General features: G+C 41.5%; 1 protein-coding gene across 7 annotated transcripts in view; it reads left to right on the top strand.

Annotated features, from left to right (window-relative positions):
• Positions 1–18,795, top strand: part of CDK12 (cyclin dependent kinase 12) — an 87,053-nt gene that overhangs the window by 49,002 nt on the left and 19,256 nt on the right. For 3 of the 7 annotated variants that reach the window (XR_013762589.1, XR_013762590.1, XR_013762591.1), the window contains exons 14-16: positions 2,329–2,746; positions 14,952–15,055; positions 15,494–15,587. Coding sequence is in view for 3 of the 7 variants with exons in the window: in XM_079132014.1 (XP_078988140.1) it covers positions 2,329–3,041 (713 nt within the window). In the remaining 4 variants the exon portion in view is untranslated. Of the gene's footprint in view, positions 1–2,328; positions 6,330–14,951; positions 15,056–15,493; positions 15,588–18,795 lie in introns of those variants that run through there. The other 4 variants (XM_079132014.1, XM_079132013.1, XR_013762592.1 and 1 more) reach the window with 3 other exon arrangements.

Below are 18,795 nucleotides of genomic sequence, written 5' to 3'. Positions count from 1 at the left end.
TCCATTAGCATGGAACTGTTAAGGATTGGCAGCATGAACACTTTAAGAGCAATATGATTTGTAATTCGTACTTTATTTTTAATTCCTTTAAGAAATTTGATTAAATAGTTCTTCACAATCCATCTGCTTTGTTACTTTGAAATAGAATTTTCATTTTATATGTGTGAAAGAATTTGATTCCCCCGAATTAGTTCTATTGAGAAACAGACATCTATATAAAAGGCAAAGTTGAAATATGAAAAATTGAATAGCTGAAAGAATATAAGTTTAGATTTACCCACTTTTGCAATTACGCATTTTTCAAGTTGCTTACCCTCAGTATTTAAAAAAAAAAAAAAGTGTTCCAGTCTATGTAGAGTCCCAAAATACTTTCATTTTTAAAAAATGTGTTTGCTATAGTCATTATTTTCAGAATCTAGAGATTTTATTTATTTATTTATTTATTGTGGTGCTGGGAATTGAACCCAGGGCCTTGTGCATTCAAGGCACGCACTCTACCAACTGAGCTATATTCCCAGGCCCCGAAATACTTTTAATACCAATAGGTACTGCTTGGCATGGTGGCACACAACTATAATCCCAGGAACTGACTCAAGAGGCTAAGGCAGGAGGGTTACTAATTCAAGATCAGCCTCAACAACTTAATAAGAAAAAAGGCTCTAAAATCATGGATGCTTATACTGCATTTAGCCCATCTTTTTTCAGGATATCTGCTTTGTAATTTGTGGATTTTCCATGGCTATTATTTTCTTCAGATTCATTTTCCCCTGCCACCTAGTCAACCAGCCAGTCAGTCAACAAATAGCTCTTTGGGTGCTACATATGAGGTGAACATCTCATCCCTGTTCTGTCTTCTTTTTAACACTTAAAGTGGAAACCCCCTCAATCCCAGGAAAACTGGGACGATTGGTCATCGTGCTTGTATGTTACATATAGCACCTGATTCATCCTAATACTGCACAACTTTAAAAATTTTGTAGTGTTTTCAGAGTGCTTTTATCTGCATGCTTACAGAATACAGACTTGTTTGCTGATTGTATTTACAAAATATAATCAAGGTAAATATGCTACGAAAATATATCTACTTATAACTAAAAACTTTTTGAATAGTCTAATGAATGACTTTATATCCCTAGGTCAGATAATGAATGAATCACGTTATGTTTATTTTAAAATATGCTTTCATGGGGAAAAGAAAAATTGATCATTTGGGAGATATCCAAAATATTAAGCCTTTTCTTCAGCAGAGTGACTCCCCATTCTCTAAAGGCATTGTTCTGACTGTACTTCTCTTAGTGGTTTTATGTCCTCAAACTCATACCATTTTACTTGTCTCCTCTCCTGCCTTTGGCAGGAGATCATTATCAGCCAAAAGATTGCCAAACTTATGCAAATTTAGGCAGCAGTAGAAAAAACGAGGTCTGGGGAAGTGATTCAAGAAAGACAAAAACCTTTCTAAAGGCAGATTGTAGTATCAATTCAATACATTTCTGAGGACTAAGTTCTTGACTGTCTCCAGGATAAACAGATGTTTATTAGCAACCCATTCTGCATGACACCACTATGTGATTTTTTTCATAGCGTGGAAAAAATGTTGAAGGTAGGAAAACAAAATAGAAAATTTTGATATAAGAGTACTTTAGTCTTTATAATAGCTATAACATAGTAAGTAAACTGAATGACAGTGTGGTGGTTAATATCCATTTCTTGAGGATATGAGTTTGGGGAGAGGTAACTGAAGTTTCAAGAAGCAAGTGTATTTTTATACATGATGATAATGAGAAGTTTCACTTTATCTCATTTTCCTGTATATTCTTTAAGTTCTATTTCAGGTTAACCTTATATCATCAAATGTTTTGTAAATTGTGTTAGCCAAGTCCATGCAAGGTGTCTGTTGTACAGCAAGATTATGTCCTAGAAATGTGACCACAGCATGTATATTGTTCCCTCTCATCTTTCTTACTGCTTTATTTTCAATAATGTTTTGCTCCAACAGCAAAAAGGGATGGGGAGGTTGCCAACAGTCTTATATATTAGAACAGTTCTTTAAGGACATGGAGGAAATCTCAGACAAAAATCAGGACAATCGTTTGAAACTTGATCACCAACTGTTTAGGCCAGAATGCATCTGTCTTACTTTTAATCACTTGGTTTTATTTATAAATTACAATTCCCTGATCCCAAGATTTTATTCTATATATATCTGATTACTTGTATTGATATTTGTTTATGTTGGGCAGTGTGTGTCTGTGTGCTTGAGTGTGTGTTTGTGTTTATAATCACATGTGATTTTTAAGATGGTGTTTAAAAGAAGTAACCCTTCCACAGCATGTCCTCCTCACATTCTTCCACCAGAGAAGAGGCCCCCTGAACCCCCTGGACCTCCACCGCCGCCACCTCCACCCCCTCTGGTTGAAGGCGATCTTTCCAGCGCCCCCCAGGAGTTGAACCCCGCCGTGACAGCCGCCTTGCTGCAACTTTTATCCCAGCCTGAAGCAGAGCCTCCTGGCCACCTGCCACATGAGCACCAGGCCTTGAGACCAATGGAGTACTCCACCCGACCCCATCCAAACAGGACTTATGGAAACACTGATGGGCCTGAAACAGGGTTCAGTGCCACTGACACTGATGAACGCAACTCTGGTCCAGCCTTGACAGAATCCTTGGTCCAGACCCTGGTGAAGAACAGGACCTTCTCAGGCTCTGTGAGCCACCTTGGGGAGTCCAGCAGTTACCAGGGCACAGGGTCAGTGCAGTTCCCAGGGGACCAGGACCTCCGTTTTGCCAGGGTTCCCATAGCATTACACTCGGTGGTCGGGCAACCATTCCTGAAGGCTGAGGGAAGCAGCAACTCTGTGGTACATGCAGAGACCAAATTACAAAACTATGGGGAGCTGGGGCCAGGAACCACTGGGGCCAGCAGCTCAGGAGCAAGCCTTCCCTGGGGGGCCCCAACTCAGTCTTCTACTTATGGAAAACTCTATCGGGGGCCTACAAGAGTCCCACCAAGAGGGGGAAGAGGGAGAGGAGTTCCTTACTAACCCAGAAACTTCAGTGTTTTGAAAGATTCCTTCCCTATCCATCTTTTCATCCAGTCCTCTGAACCTTTAATGAAATCACTTGCCAGAGCGAGGTAATCATCTGCATTTGGCTACTGCAAAGCTGTCCGTTGTATTCCTTGCTCACTTGCTACTAGCAGGCGACTTAGAAAATAATGATGTGGGCACCAGTTCCCCCTGGATGGGCTATAACCGGAACATGTACTTCAACTCTGCCTAGGATATATAATAGAGAAAATGGAAGAGGGTCATTAAATGAAAAGTAAAGGTTATATTAGCTTATTGCCTGCACTTCTTGAGCAGAATAGAGAACAGTTTGTTTTGAGATGGCTCAGGAGAGGCTCTCTTTGGTTTTTTAAAGTTTTTGGGTTTTCGGTTGGTTTTGTTTTTGTTTTTGTTTTTTTTTAAATGGTTTCTTTTGAATTTTAATTAGAATTTTCCCCTATAAAGAGAATAGTGTTCACAAAATTTGAACTGCTCTTAGGCTTTTGCTTGAAGGAAAACAGTGGCCTGGCTGATTTAAATAAAAATTTCCTTCCTCTCCACCATCTCACTATTTTTGCTTTTAAGTGAACACCCCTCCCCCAATTGAGCATCTTGACTGTAACTTTTTTCCAAATAAATTACTCATCCTTAAAGTTTACTCCACTTTGACAAAAGATATGCCCCTCTCCCTGCACGTAAAGCAGGTTGTAGAAAGTGGCATTCTTGGGCAAGTAGGTAAACTTGCCCAGTTATTTTCCTTTTGCCCATTTTCTTTCCCTCCATCTCATGTCCCCCCCCCAGCTGTCTCTCTTTTTACCTCTGGCCCCTCCTCCTCTACCTCATTCCCTCTTTCCCCCTCTCTCTGTTTTTGAGGCATTTGTTTGGAAAAAAATGGTTGAGATGCCCAAGAACCTGGTATAATTTTTTTTTTTTTAATAAAGGAAAGGAAATTCAAACTCCTACATTGTTCTCTGTAACTCTTCAATTCTAAAATGTTTTGTTTTTTAAAAACCATGTTCTGATGGGGAAATTGATTTGTAAATGTGGACAGCCTAGGACTTTGCTGCTGAGCTATGGTTATAAAGATGATGCCTCCATATACCTAGAGGGCTAATAAGAGCAGTTAGCGTATTGTTTACACATATATTTTTATGTCAAAAAAGGAAAAAAAAAGTTTCAAACAGAGCATTGTGATATTGTCAAAGAGGAAAAAAATCCTGAAAATACATGGAAATGTAACCTAGTTTAGGGTGGTATTTTTTTGAAGATACATCAACACCTGATACCTTTTTTAAAAAATAATTTAAAAACAGCATACTGTGAAAAAAAAGAAAAAGAAAAAACAGTATTGACATGTACACATCCCAGCATGTATAGCCTTTCAATTATTTAGGGATTTTCCTCCAGAGAGATTTGGTTTTTGGTTTTGGTTTTGGTAAAAGGGTTAAAATATGACATTCTGGCAAGAACTTTGCCTTATCATAAGCAGGAAATGGAAAAGAGAAAAACTCTCAGGATTGGATAACTTGGGAGGCTTCTCATTCTGGCTTCCATTTCTAAGAGTACCAGCATATGAAGTATTTTAAAAACAGATACATGTCATAATTTATCTGCACAGACTTAGACCTTTGTGAAATGTAGGTTAGCCCCCTTTTACAAAGAAAAGGCAAACATTCTTTAGAATCTGGAGAATAGTTTTCAAAGCTAAAGTGAAGTTTCATGTTTCAATGCCAAGTTCTTATATTAAAAAATAAAATCTACTTATGACAGAAAGGTGCATTAATTAAAAAAAAAAAAAACTTAAATGAAAAAAGAACCCTCTTCAGATACTTACATGAAGATTATTTTCCCCTGTTACTGAAATAGGTAGATATTGGTGTGTGTATTTGTTTATTATTCTCTGGTTTTTGGTCTGGCCTTGCCCTCAGGGCCAAACATTGATTAATAAGAGAACCTTCTAGCCATTTTGGCTTAATGACTTTTTAAACCAGTGTGTCAAATTAGATTTGATAGGCACACTGATATACTATCAGTAAATTGCATTAAAATTCATCTAAACCTCTTGTCTGTTGACTTAGTCCTCAGACGTGGGCCTTTGTATTTTACAATATTTGAATTTGAGGTATTGGGCACCCCTCCCCTGTTTTTGATTAAAGAAGCTGAGCCCAGGATACTTTTTAAAGTATCTGTTCAGTGAAAAAAAGAATTGTTTTCCCATCAAATATGAATAAAATTCTCTATATTTTTCATTGTATTTTGGTTATCAGCAGTCACCAATAATGTTTTTCCCTCCCCTCTCCCACTCCTTATTTTTAATTATGCCAAATATTCTAAATAATATACTTAAGCTTCCATTCCCCCATCCCTGATAGGGAAGGGTGTGTGTGTGTGTGTGTGTGTGTGTGTGTGTGTGAATGTGTGCATGTGTATGTATGGTCCCATCTCACCCCCACCCCCATTTTGGGAGTCTAATCTCTAAAATGGGGAAAAAAAAAAAAAAGTTTGGGAATTTTTGACTAGTTCTGAAAGCAGAGGGGAAAAAGATCTCATTTAAATATCCTGGAATCTGTGTGGAGGAAGAAAAGGTATTTCATAATTTTTCAGCTTATGTTATCTATAAACATGATGGAAGTAAAGGTTTGGCTGAATTTCAACTTGACTATTGAAAAGCTACAAATCCGATTAATTCCATTCTAAAGTGGTTTTGATTTTGTCTTAACTATTGTACCATGGAAGATATTAAGTCTATTAAATACATTACTTTGAACAGATGAGAAATCTGATTCTGTTCATGAATGAGAGGCAAAACTGGTTTGACCATGATTTTGAAAACAAATTTGCTTGACCCAGTTTCTTTAGTATTTTCTTCAACTGTCCATAGGAACCATAAGGATTTGAAAACAACATCAGATCTAAATGTTTAAAGCAGGGCAGTTAGCACAAATTTGTAAGTAGGACTTCTGTTAGCTTATGCCATAGACATCACCCAACCACTTGTATGTGTGTGTGTATATAATATGCATATATAGTTACAGTGCTAAAATGGTTACCAGCAGGTTTTGAGAGAGAATGCTGCATCAGTAAAGTGTCAGTTGCCACCTCATTCTCCCTGATTTATAGGTTCCTGACACTGTATTCCTTTCTCTCTCTTGTTTTTGCCCCCCCCCCCATTGGGTGTACCTTGTCTATGTACAGATATTTTGTAATATATTAAATTTTTTTCTTTCAGTTTATAAAAATGGAAAGTGGAGATTGGAAAATTAAATATTTCCTGTTACTATACCACTTTTGCTCCATTGCATTTACTTCTAATTTCTGTACCTTCTGAGCATATCTAATTGTGTATAAAGGACATTTTTCCTCCACTTTATCTTAGGGGTTCTCTGTCTCAAAATCGCTATAGACTCAAACTACCAAAAAACTTTCCCAGGGTTTTTAAAGAGGTGCTTGAAAAAACTAGACTAGAAACTAGAGAATAAAACATAAAAATAAAAAGAGTTAGGGAAATTCATAAAACATGATTTTTTTTTTTTTAAATAGAACTAAACAGTTACACAAATATTGGTGGCACTAAGCCATCAAAAGAGTTGAGCTTCATGTACCCTAACTCCTCCTGACAGGAGAGGTAAGTGGGTTTGAGCTCAACAGTCTTCAAGGGAAGTTGGTAAGAAGCTTTTTAGATCCAAAGAATAGTCTCTTAAACCAGGTTCCCCACCATCCCACCCCAACCCAGTTCCCATGGTGTTATACAGCAGGGTCAGCATGGGCATTAGTGTACCTAGTAGCTCTTGAGATTTCCTGATACACTGCCAATCTCGGAAGTGAATCAGTGTTGTTTAAAGGTTAAAGTCCCTATTGTTTCTAAAATCAAGTGGCACACACCTGTAATCCCAGCAACTCAGGAGGTTGAGGCAGGAGGATCTCAAGTTCAAGGTCAGCCTCAGCAACTTAGACCCTAAGCAACTTAGCAATGCCCTGGCTCAAAAAAAGTCTGGGGATGTGGCTCAGTGGTTACGTGCGCCTGGGTTCAATCCCCAATACCAAAAAAGCAAAACTTTATTTCTAAAATCTTTTCTATCTCCACCTGAGCAGAGAATTATTTTCCCTACCCTTTAATGGTTTAGAACACTGAGGATAAATTTTCTTCTGTACTACAATCCTGGTAGTTATGACAAATAGGCGATGGACAAATAAAATCCATCAGGAGAAAGGAATAGGAGGATAAGTATCTGGAAGTTGTAAGTGGGGCAAACAATTTGTACAAGTTCAAGGGGTACACGAGAATAAGGGGAATTAGGAGGAAGTTGAATTTAAAAATTGCTGATTGGGTTTGCCAGCTTGTTTTTGAATCTTCAGTTTTTGGTGTTGCCTTGCCTTTGGGTTAAGTCATGTCCTCTTTACCCAGGAGAATGGAAAGCTCAAGATTGTTCCTGTTCCTGGAATCAGGTGTTCTGGTTAGTCTCCAGAAAAAAAATAATTAGTTTTACATCAATATTTTTTGTAGTTGTAAATAGAATGCCTTTATTTTGTTTATTTTTATGTGGTGCTAAGGATGGAACCCAGTGCCTACACATGCTAGGCAAGTGCTTTGCCATGAGCTACAGCCCCAGCCCAGTTTTATATCTATATGTTACAAGTTCATGATTAGGGATGTGAGCTCACGTTGTTCTCATAGTGGTGGCTGTCTTTTCAAATCTGGGCTTAAAGACTGAGAACCTAACTATCCTGGACATTTTTCTTTATCATGCCCAAGGCCATTTCTGATTAGGAAACCATACTTTTCAGTACCTAAATTTCTTAGGCACTGTTCTCCCAGATAAGCATCCTTAGTACGGTAAGGCCACTGCCTCAAAGAAGTTAACAGTGAATGCTCTTAGTGCTAAACTGGAATTTTTGTTATTAAACTGGAATCTTTATTATTAAAGATTACCCTATAACTTGACTTTTTTTTAGCTTTTGAGTGACTTCACAGTATAGTTATTTGCAAGGGCTAAGTGGAATGCAAGGGGGAATCCGTCAGTGAGGAAATATGCTACCATTCCAAGGGAGAGGGACTGCCAAGTGTTCTGATTGTTCTGAGAGGCAAGGTGAGCATTCCTGGGCACTTTGGTAGATTTTCTTGTCCAGCATATGGCATTTTTCATCTGGAGGAACTCCAGATGTGTTTCTACAGCCTTGTGAATACTCTAGGTGAGAGAGTATGCCAGCCAGGGTTGGAAGACTTTGGGGGAGTACAATACCTACACTTCTAATTGTAGGTAGCTATCTCTCACCTATTCACCCACTTTTTTCTTGTTTTTGCTCTACTCACCATCCAACTAGAGTGATGAACCACTACCATAGGTATTGATTACTTAATCCTGCTGGGTATTTAATGATGGCTGTCTTAGTTTTGGGTTTTGGCTTTTTGGTGATACTGGGGATTGGGTGCTCTACCACTTAGCTATATCCACAGCCCCGCCTCCCCTCCTTTTTTGAGACAAGTTCTTGCTAAGTTGCCCAGGCTGGCCTCAAACTTGCCATCTTCCTACCTCAGCCTCCTGAGTACCTGGGATTACAGGAGTTTGCCACCGTGCCTCCTTTGTTTCATCATTTTGAAGCACCTTTTAGAGGTGATTCAGAAGACAAATGTCTATTCAGATCCTCAACTTATGGGTTGGTAGAAAAGAGCAAAATAACCATACTATCTTTCATAGCCAAGAGCTATGAAAGGAGCTTTTAATTCATGTTATGTGGGGCACAAGAGATTCTTTTTCTGGTCATGGAAGCCAGGGAGTCCTTTCAGTTTTCCTGTTTCCCCTCTTTGAACCTTCACCTCTTTATCATGTTCTCCCTTATGCTGAAATTGTTGCTTCTGCTTGTAACATTTCTAAGTTCAGTTGCAGATGGTGTCTGTGGGAACTAAAGCTTGATGAAAAAAAGACTGGTATCCAAGAGAAAACAGATAAGGCCTGCGGGGGGTTTTGCCCTGGTGATTAATCACTTTGGGTGCTAAAATGCTTTGACCACTGGATTGCTCTCATATCTCTTATCTCAAAAGTTAGGCATCCGAGTTTGCAATGAAGAGGCTAAAGTGGATTTAGTCCTTAATACCCTCTAGATGGGTAATTGTTAGTGAAGTTTTCTCATCATGTAGTCCTCAGCTTTATAAAATACTTATTTGGAATGAGAGGATATAGCCATGAAGTCAGTTAATTTAGAAATAGGTTCCCTTGGATCTGGAAGTAGTTTTTTTATGTCTTGCTCTGGCATAGTTGTAAACTAAAGAGAGAATTGATAGTTCCAAAGCAATAGGGATATTTTATCCATGCTATACCATCCTTGAGGAAGGCAGCATGAAAAAGCCTTTAAAAAGATCACAAACTCTTAGTTGTAAGCTAAGTGAAGAACAAAGTCTGGATCTTGGATCATGTCTTCTCTACCTGAGGGGCCTATCTGACAGATTGTCTCTGGGAGGAGATCCTTCTCCCTTCTGTCTCAGAACTTCAACAATACCTAATGATCTACATCCTTGGTGAGGATCAGCTTACAGACAAAAAACTGCACCATACTAATGCAATTTTAAATGCATTCCTGCCTGGGGAAAACAGGATAAAATTTTAAACTTAGAGAAAACTTAAGAGCCTGGTCTCTTTAATTAATTCAGGAACTTCTAAGTTTGACTTTGCACTAATTGCAATTTCTTTTAAAGGACCAAGGTCACATATAAAATGAAGCAATATAAGGAGGCAGAAATAAGGGTAAGAAGGGAGAAATAGATCAGTCTGGTAGCTGGTCTGCAGAAAGAGAGGGATATGGGATGGAAAGAAAAATTATGGTTGGGCTAGTGAAATTTAGGGGGTGATTGCTCTAGAGGTTCACAGTTTACTCCAGTGAGGTTCCACTAAGGTACCTCTGTGAGTAAAGAGTTACCCTTGATTCACAGGAGTATTACCTTTAGGGTTGGAGGATGGGCCTAGAACCCTTAAGCTGGGCCATAGTTTAAAGACATTTTTTCTACAGAAAATAAAGAATATAAACAATATTAAGCAAATAACTTATGAGACATTTGCTTAGCACTGTTAGCTACCTAGTTGAAGAGGATAATTCAGGAGTAAGAAAAGGTCATCATGGTAAAATTGTATTTTTCAAGTTTTAAGACTCTCCAAGTGGCTTTATATATTTTAGGTCAACCTGGAAACTAATGTTATTCCTCTTCCCCTTATTTTTGATGAATGAGGGCAGTGCATAGAAAAGCAGACAAAACAGAGTTCCAGAATGTTTGTGCTACAAAAGGACATTAGTTTGTTTAGTTCAATGCCATCTTTGGCCAGTATAAAAAGAATTTTAGAAAGGTGGACAAACTGGTGTTGGGAGAAAGAAGAAAAAGTGAATTAACCTTAAGTATTACTATGTGTCAGGCACTGTATTAAGGGCTTTACTTTTAGTGTCTTGATTCTTAGGCATCTTGAGGCCAAGGGCTGGAAAGAAAAGACATCCCTTTTATTGTTCTGAGCAATATATAGAAGATAAAGAGAAGTGGTAGACCACTTTTTCCTTTCTTACCACACAGGACTAACCTAGAGGAAATGAAGAAGTCAGCATTTGAGATTCAGGTTAATCTAAGGAACCAGAAAATTGAAAGGTGATTAACTTCTCCATTCCTAGAGACTTCATAAAACGATGATCAGAGACAGGTCTTATAGGGAGCAAACTTACTCTTGGCACTGAGATTGATTTTCATTCTAGAAAGTCAAGTCATGAACCAAGAATATAGGATTAATCTTAAGAGAACAAAATAAGACCTTTTCATCCTAAGGTGTCCTCAGAGAAAATAGCGTTTACACTATGAATCAAGGAGATAAATTTCTTTGGTGACTGTACTTTTTTTTTTTTTTTCAGATTTTTGTTTATTCATAACATCTTAAAATCATGAAACTGAATTTGTGATTTTGAAGAGTGTTAAGTTTGGGCAGGTAGGAGTCTGAAAATGGACAGGTTAAGATTGTATTCCTCTTGGTTGTTTGGGATAAAATCCCAGGAGTTATACCATGAAGACTGCTTCAGTGAGGAGGGGTAAAATCATTAGCAGAGTTATGTTCTGAGTATAGTAGATCTGAGAGTAGGAAGAGGTTGAAGGGAGGTCCCACTTTTAGGAAGCTTCTGAGCCTAGTGTGAGAGACGAGTCTTATGCTTGGGTGGGGAATGGGGAGCCATATTTTTAAGTCAGCATATTAAGGCAAGTTATAAAGTAAGAGTATACTAACAAGAGGAAGCCAAAGCAAATAATTAGAAAAAGTGGAGTTAATTGGAAACAATTCTTTTAAAGTGAAAGAAAGGTGAACAGAGCAAGGAGACATGGAAATGTATTTTGTGCACAGGGAAATGATTTGACTGTCTAAGATGGTATGGGAAAGGGGTGTTAGGAAATGATATTGGAGGTGCAATCTTTTGGCCTGAATTGAGGAATTGGAGCTATGTGGGTTTTTCTGTTTGGGATTTTTGTTGTTGTTTATTTTGTGGTGTGGGGGATCTAGGGCCTGATAGATGCCAGGCAAATGCTCTATCACTGAACCACATCTCCAGTCCCTCTGAATGAGGAGTTGAAATTTGGTTTGGTAAACAGTAACAGAGAATTGAGCTTGAAGAGATGAAACTTATGCCAAGGACTATGCCACTGCAGAGTTCTGTAGAATGTTGTTCTTGCCCGGATCTGAGGTAGTAAGGCCTGCACTAGACTAAGAAAAGGGAAATCAGAAGAAGGGGGTCCATAGAAATTAGGCTTGCTCACAGTTTGGATGTGAGGGGAAAGACAAAGATGGCCTCCAGATGATGATCCCAGGACACATTTGTGCTGCTGCTGATGAGGAAAGTTTGGCAAGAGGCAGCTTTGTTTTTAAGGAATAAGCATTTATTAGCCAACTGATGGGTGTGCCTGCGTTCAGTATTGCAGTCTAGCAGGAGGCGCTGTCCCTGGAGAACAGTGGAGCATGCAGTGTGTCCAGATGGTAACCTGCACCCCACCCATTTCATGTTAGAGAACCAGGCAAGAGAGTTCCATTGCTGAGGTGTGCCCACAAACTTCAAGAAGGCTAGTCTACTCTGGATCTGGGAAAGAAAATTTACTTTTTGGTTTTGGTTTGTCAATTTCTTCCCCTTTAATGCCTTGAAAATGGGATATGACTAGCCTGTGGCAGCATGTGCCTGTGGATGCACAATTCTCTGGCTTGATTCTTGGAAGGCCTTTTCCTGTCCCTCCCTGGGGGTCATTTGCATCTCTGGTTCCTGCTCCTAGAGCCATAAAGTGGGAGCCCCCATTTATTAATTGGGTTGGGACTGGGGAGGGGGTCGGCAGGGGACTCTTTAGTGCGGCAGGCGGGGGTCTTCCCGAATGAGCCCATTAGCCAGCCCCAGCGGCAGCTGAAATGGAGCTGCAGCCAAGTCCTCTCCGTTTCAAAAACCCTCCATCGCCTGCAGCAGATCAGAACAAGGCCTGCGGGAGCCCTTAGCTTCTGATTGCAGCTGTGAGGAAGGACAAAACAATTTATAGGAAGCCAAGTAGCTCCTGTCTCACTGTCTCTTCTTTTCGACTTTGGGGAGGAGGAAGTCAGGAATGGTGTGTCCCTTGCCACCATGGCTTCTTATAGGTACCTATAGACTTAAAGTAGGATGAAACAGTAGTGTGTGGGTATTGATTGGACATTGATGTCAATGCTGTGGAATATTTACATGTCCTTTGCTCTATTCTTCCCATTTACATAGTTATGTTAGATTAGAAGCTACTACTTACATGGGACTCCCTAGGGCAAAGCTGAAAGTGTGCCCTATCTGAAGTGGGGACATGCTTATCATATTCCTCCCTGCCCCATACCTGCCTTCTGTCTTTTGTTTATCAAGATTCAGGGTCAGAGTTAGAGCCTCTCCTTACTTAAACTTAATTTCCTCTTAATAGAAAGGATTTGGCACTTAAAGGAAGGCCTCCTACTGGGTCTCACTCCCTTCAGTTAATCCTGCAGGAGAAAGGCAGGCATCTACAGGGGACCTTCTCTCTACCGTGGTCCAGAGAGGTGTGAAGGGCAGGAATATTTCACTTTCGGATGCATGGATACTTGTGCCTTCTCTCTTAGAGAATCAGATTGCCAGAGCTAGAAAAGAGGTCATGTAATCCAACCTCTCAGTTTACAGGACAGGAAACAGATTTAAGGATGGCACAGTGCCTCACCCACAATCTCAGTTAGTATAACCAACTTGTACTAGATCCAAGAGACCAGAATCGTAACCTATATGAATATAGAGCCTCCAACTTTAAGATCACTTAGTCCTGAGGACCCTGAGCATCCTCAGAAAAGGAAAGCTGTGAGATTTTTCAAGGGGGAAGGGACAGAGATTGAGGGGGAAAGTAGACTTAAAAGTCATTAATAGAAAACTGAGACTTTTTTGTATTTATATCTTAAAGGATAATATCTCAATGACATGTAAATTGTACAAGTACTTTTTATTAGAGTTCCTTTTCATTGGGAAGCAAGTGGAAGCCACAGCCAAAGACCCTGATGCCCTCAGAATCCTTCCAAATTTCAGAGTGCTTAGCCATCATCTCTGTAGAATGGTGGAATAGAATCTCAAAGGCAACAAGAGGAATTCACCCTAAATCTCAACTCAGACTCCTTTGCATTATGATATAGCTATATTGAAAAGAATCCTTCTGACCTTTTAGGTTTTAAGCAGGAGGTGTCAGAAAAGTTACCACAGGTTCGTGGCATTTATTTTTTTCCAAAAATAATGGGGGAAATTAGTAAAAAGGAAGGAAGAAAGAAAACATATTTAATCTGCTAGAAAACTAAGGTAGAAGCGGGGGTCTCTGAATGACACTAAATTAGAGAACTCAAGATACTCTCTGAGATTACAGGAAAGTCATGGTGGGTGGAGAGGGGGCTCGTCCCCTCTCCTTACTTTTTTAATTTTTTTTTTTTTTTTTGTGTTGAGTTGTTTGGAAGGTAGTGCCTCATGGTGGGCTAACCCGAAAATAGTATGCTCAGTTGTCTAATCTGCAGGGCAGGTTCTGTAAGTCATCTTGCTCTGGGACTGAGACTCACTTCCCCTCTTGGAACCCTCCTAGATATATCCACAGTTCCATCACTTGCTTTCTCTGAGCATATGAAATTGGGAGCCACCAATGAGCAGAGAGGACAATGCCGAAGGGAGAAAGGCACGATTGGACAGCTTGGAGTTATGGATCTAGGTTGGCAGGGGGTGCAGGGGATCTGCAAAATGAATGAGGATGACAGACAGATCCCAGTACATATTCTTTACATTTTGTCCATCATGCCCTAGTTGATAGTATAGGGGAAATATGGTGTTGGTTCCCATGCAAATTTGTTTCTGCCAGGGAAATGTGTGATAGACCTACTTGCCCAAATTGTATCAAGTCTGTTGTCCTGTAAGCCTTTCTGCTTTATAGTCAAGACCCTTTTGTGCCTCAGAGTCCTTCTCAAAGAAACTGTGATGGACAAGAGGGTCTCAAATCCAAGCTGGTGATCTGATCTAAAATTGGGTGATCTCCTCCAAGTTACCTTCTTGCTTAAACTTTATATGAGCCATTAACCTCCATTGTCTTTTATAATTCTGGTTTTCCTGACTTCTATTTCTGTTGAGTTTCCTATCTCTGAATACAGGGACTATGATTATATATCAATCTGGTAGCCTGTTCTGGGGAGACAAATCTGGAAACGTTGCAACTCTCTGGGAACATTCTTAAGGTTCATCTAAGACCTCATGGGGAATTCAGGTTTGAAGAAATTGGAGAAATGGCAACCACCACTATCTCTGTTATCTACCAACCCCATGCTCCCTAGGTTAAAGACCAAAGACCCTCTTTGGTGTCTAGTCCCTTGTGTCATGTCTAATGTAGCATGTCATTTTCCTTTACAGGTGACAGCACTAGGGGTGGCCCCTGAGGAATTCAGTGACGTCCATCAGACACCTTGCATTCAGAACCTGGCAAATTCAGTCTCTTCCACAGAACTAAATGCCAGGTAGGGACATCAGGCCAATCAGAGGCCACTATCTGCTTTTAAATGGATTACCCCAGTTTCACTGCACCCTGGTCTTAGCGAAGTTTCTCAGCCCCAGAGATCTCCAGAGGAGTTTCCTTAGCTTTTTAATTTGACCACATTCTGGGTAACAAATTCTTCCTTCTAGCTAGAATGAGTGACTCCCTTTCTTGGCACTAGCAGTCATTTCATTCCTGTTGTTTCCTCCTGGCCAGCTACATTAATGGATATTCCTCCATACTGAAATTGTTACTCACTTTCAGCCCTCTTCTCTAGAATGACTGCCCCACTCACCCACCACCCCATCATACACACAATACTTCTTCTCTCCCCTAAAGCTATTTTCTATTCCTTCAAGTCAAGATAGAGCAGTGCTGTCCCTCTCCCTTCCTCTAACCAGCTTTTTCACCTCCTTTCTAGGTTCAGTGGGAGATTGCACCTGTCCAAACACTGTGTGAGATGCCAGAAGTAGATGCCTGCAGCCTGCTTCCTCCATCCCCAATGCCCAAAGCAGGTGGGTCACCTAGCTCCAGTGCCCACCCCTATCCTCCTTCCCGGTGGTAGGTGTGCTGCTCCCCCTCCGCCCCCTAATCCCAAATAGGGCCATATTTCTTTCTGAGAGTAATTCCTTTTTTTTTTTTTTTTTTTTTTTTTTTTTGACACTAGGCCCCAGTATGTTGCCCAGCCTGGCTCCCAACCTCTAGGCTCAAGCAATCTTTGCTAAGTAGCCTGCCAAGTAGCTGGAACTACAGACATGTGCCAGTGTGTCTGGCTTATCTGGGGGTATTTTTGTTTTTTATTACCTCCAACAAGAAGACTTAATTCCTTATCTTGATAACTTCCAAGCCCTTCAATTCAGAGTCCCTCCTACTATCAAATGTCCATTTCTTTTTCTGTAGTTCAGAACATTTCCCCCCATTTGGTGGGTATGGAAAAGGACTAGTAAACAGATGATACTGGAGGGGAAGGGTCTAATGATAGAACATCCTTTTCTTGAGAGCTGGAAGTCTGAAGCCCAAGATGTACATATTAAGAGAGTACCTGTATCTTTTCAGGGAAAGGTGTTTTATTTGGTGTCTCTTTCCCAGGATTAAGATCTTAGGCTCCCAGAGTCTTTCTGTCTCTACTTATTCCCAGATCTCCCTTGGAAATGGATAATGGATGACTGTAGGGAAGAATCAGCCATTGGATATTGCTATTCTGGAATTCGGGTGTCAGCTCCCCTCTGGGGCTTTTAGAGAATGTCAGGGGGTGTCAGAGCATCTTCCTGCCTACTAGGCATTGGAGATGGCATCATCTTTTCCTCTTGACCCTTGGCCTCCTCTCTCAGCAATGCCCCTCTTATACCTGCAACCCAGATAGCTCAAACAGCACTCCCAAACAAGCACCTTTGCTGAGGAAGGTGCTGCTTCCCCTGGGGCAGATGCTTTATGAGTTAGAAGTGGAGCAAGTGAAACAGGGTGGATAAGAGGGCTAAAGCAGATGTTAGAAAGCAGGAAATGTCCCTGGAAGTAGTCATGTAGTACATATGTTTGGGCTACCTTGATGGCACAGAGAGTACCAATATTTACAACTCAACCTTGTCAACCAGGATATACTATTCCTCAAAGCAACCCTACCAGTTGGGCAGCTGCAATCTTGGTTTTTGCCACACGAGGGCACTGCTGACCAATTAAAACTCACACCTTAGCAGACAGTTTGGGTGAGGGCACTCTTTACCCTTGACCTGTCAGAGACACCCACAGAGAGCCTGAGAGCTAAGGGCCAAGGAGCCAGAAGAATAGCTGGAACCACATGTTATTCCTTTAAAATGGCTTGAGACCCTAAACACTGCCTTAGTGGCCTGCTATCTCAGTGCATTCCCAGTTGTGCTTGGAAAGCCCTATCTCCAGGCACTGAGCACTTCACACAGGTGCTCTCTCCTTTAGGATGTAACAGGCTCCAGCTGTCCACCCCATTGTTCCCTTGACTCCTGACAATTGCGTTCTGGCCCAGAGGGTCGAGTGTCTATGGTTTTCAGGGGGAAAAAAAATCTCCTACAAGTGTTCTAAGTGTCTTTGTTAGTGAGAAAGTGTTGGGGGGGCTGGAGACTGAAAGTGAGTCACCCCATCATCTCCAGCACAGACCTGAAGAACTAATGACAGTCTAGTAGATGTGTGCAGCCTGAGTGACTGGAGTATACTCAGGATACCTCTAGGCTCTGAGCCAGAAAAGGTGTCAGAAAACAGGATGAGAAAAGGGGCTGCTTTGGTCCATGTGCTTCATACCCACCCTATGCAAAGTCATACCTCTGCTAGCAATGCCAAATGGCCCCCAGGCTTCTATAGAAGTGAGGACCCCACAATTGACCCTCGGTCTCCATGAAGCTCTTCCAGTCTGAATAGGCTCAGGGAGATGACAGAGGTCCTCCTCTTTCTCCTCCCCCAATGCCTGAGGGCCCCTCCCCAGGAGGACAGCTTGATTAAACAGTCGGTGCTGCTGGAATTACTGCACAGCTGGCACTCCCCCCAGCACCCCGAGCAGAGCAGCAGCGCAGATTAAAATCTCCAATTAGCGTTAAAGTGAAGTGAGGAGGTGCTGAGGCTGCCAAGGAGGCCAGGCGGGGGCCCTAGGTCGGCACCCCACTCCTGCCTGGATTCTGAGTGCCACTCTTCATCACCCCTTCTTCTCTAACTCCTCTTCGACAGTGCTAAGTGCCCATTAGCCTTGTATCACTTGGGGCTAGAGGGCTTGGGGTGGGGTGGGGCAGGTGTATAACCTGGCAAAATGCTGGGGCTCTTAAGAATGGAGGAGCATGAGTGGTCAGAGCTTGTCTAGGGAGATGCCCTGATCACAGCCTGCCAGGCAGCCAGGCCAAGGTGACGTCCCACTACCACTAAAGAAAGGGTAAACAGAATAGATCCCTCTAAACCCTCTTTCCCATTAAGTACATAGGGACATGGTGCCCACATGAACATCCATCTCTGTATATTTGATCCTATCTGACCCATCTGCTCCCACCCAAATTATGGCTTCTTCCTCCCACCCTCTCCCTCCCTCTTTCAGCTTTCCTGCAGGAAAGGCACAGCTAGACTCAGGAGCATCGCCATGCCCTGCCACCTGGGTCCCATTCGGCTCCTCACTCCTTGTTATCTTCTTCCTAGTTTGGGAATAAGCAGAGATATGCAAAGAATGGAAGTCTCAGATCCTCCCAACCCCTAATATTACACACCATTCTAAGGCCCCTCTATCATTTACACTCTATCCTTCACCTACCAAGCCCAGAAGCAGTGCAGCACAGCTAACCACACCTTCTGACTGCCCTCTGTCCCTTTAAGGGAAATGAAGGTGGGTACCCAGCTGACTGAACCTACTCACACCTCCAGAAATTAGACACCAGGGCACGGTGCCACCCTCCCAGGCTGGCACATGCTACCCTGGCAGAGGTTCAAGTAGCCCCCCCATCACACCCCCCACCCCTATGTCTTCCTCTACTCTCTCCCCCCCCACACACACTTTTTTCTCAGCTCAAAGCACAGCTGAGCCTTAGAAGGGGGGTTGGGGGGTGAAGAGACCAAGCTGGGGCAAGGGGGTGTAGAGCTCCAATAGCACGTTTTCACCTGCCATTTAATTGGATGTATTTTTAATTAATGGGACCTCAGGGACCAACATGAGACAATCTGATCTCTGAATAGGGACAGGGGAGGGATTGGGTAAGGGAGGAGGATTGGGCCACTGGGTGC

Source organism: Sciurus vulgaris (genome assembly GCF_902686455.1).
Source record: "Sciurus vulgaris genome assembly, chromosome: 3".
Lineage (NCBI taxonomy): Eukaryota > Metazoa > Chordata > Mammalia > Rodentia > Sciuridae > Sciurus > Sciurus vulgaris.
Note: the sequence above shows the minus strand (reverse complement) of the source record. Positions and strands in the feature narration are given on the sequence as shown.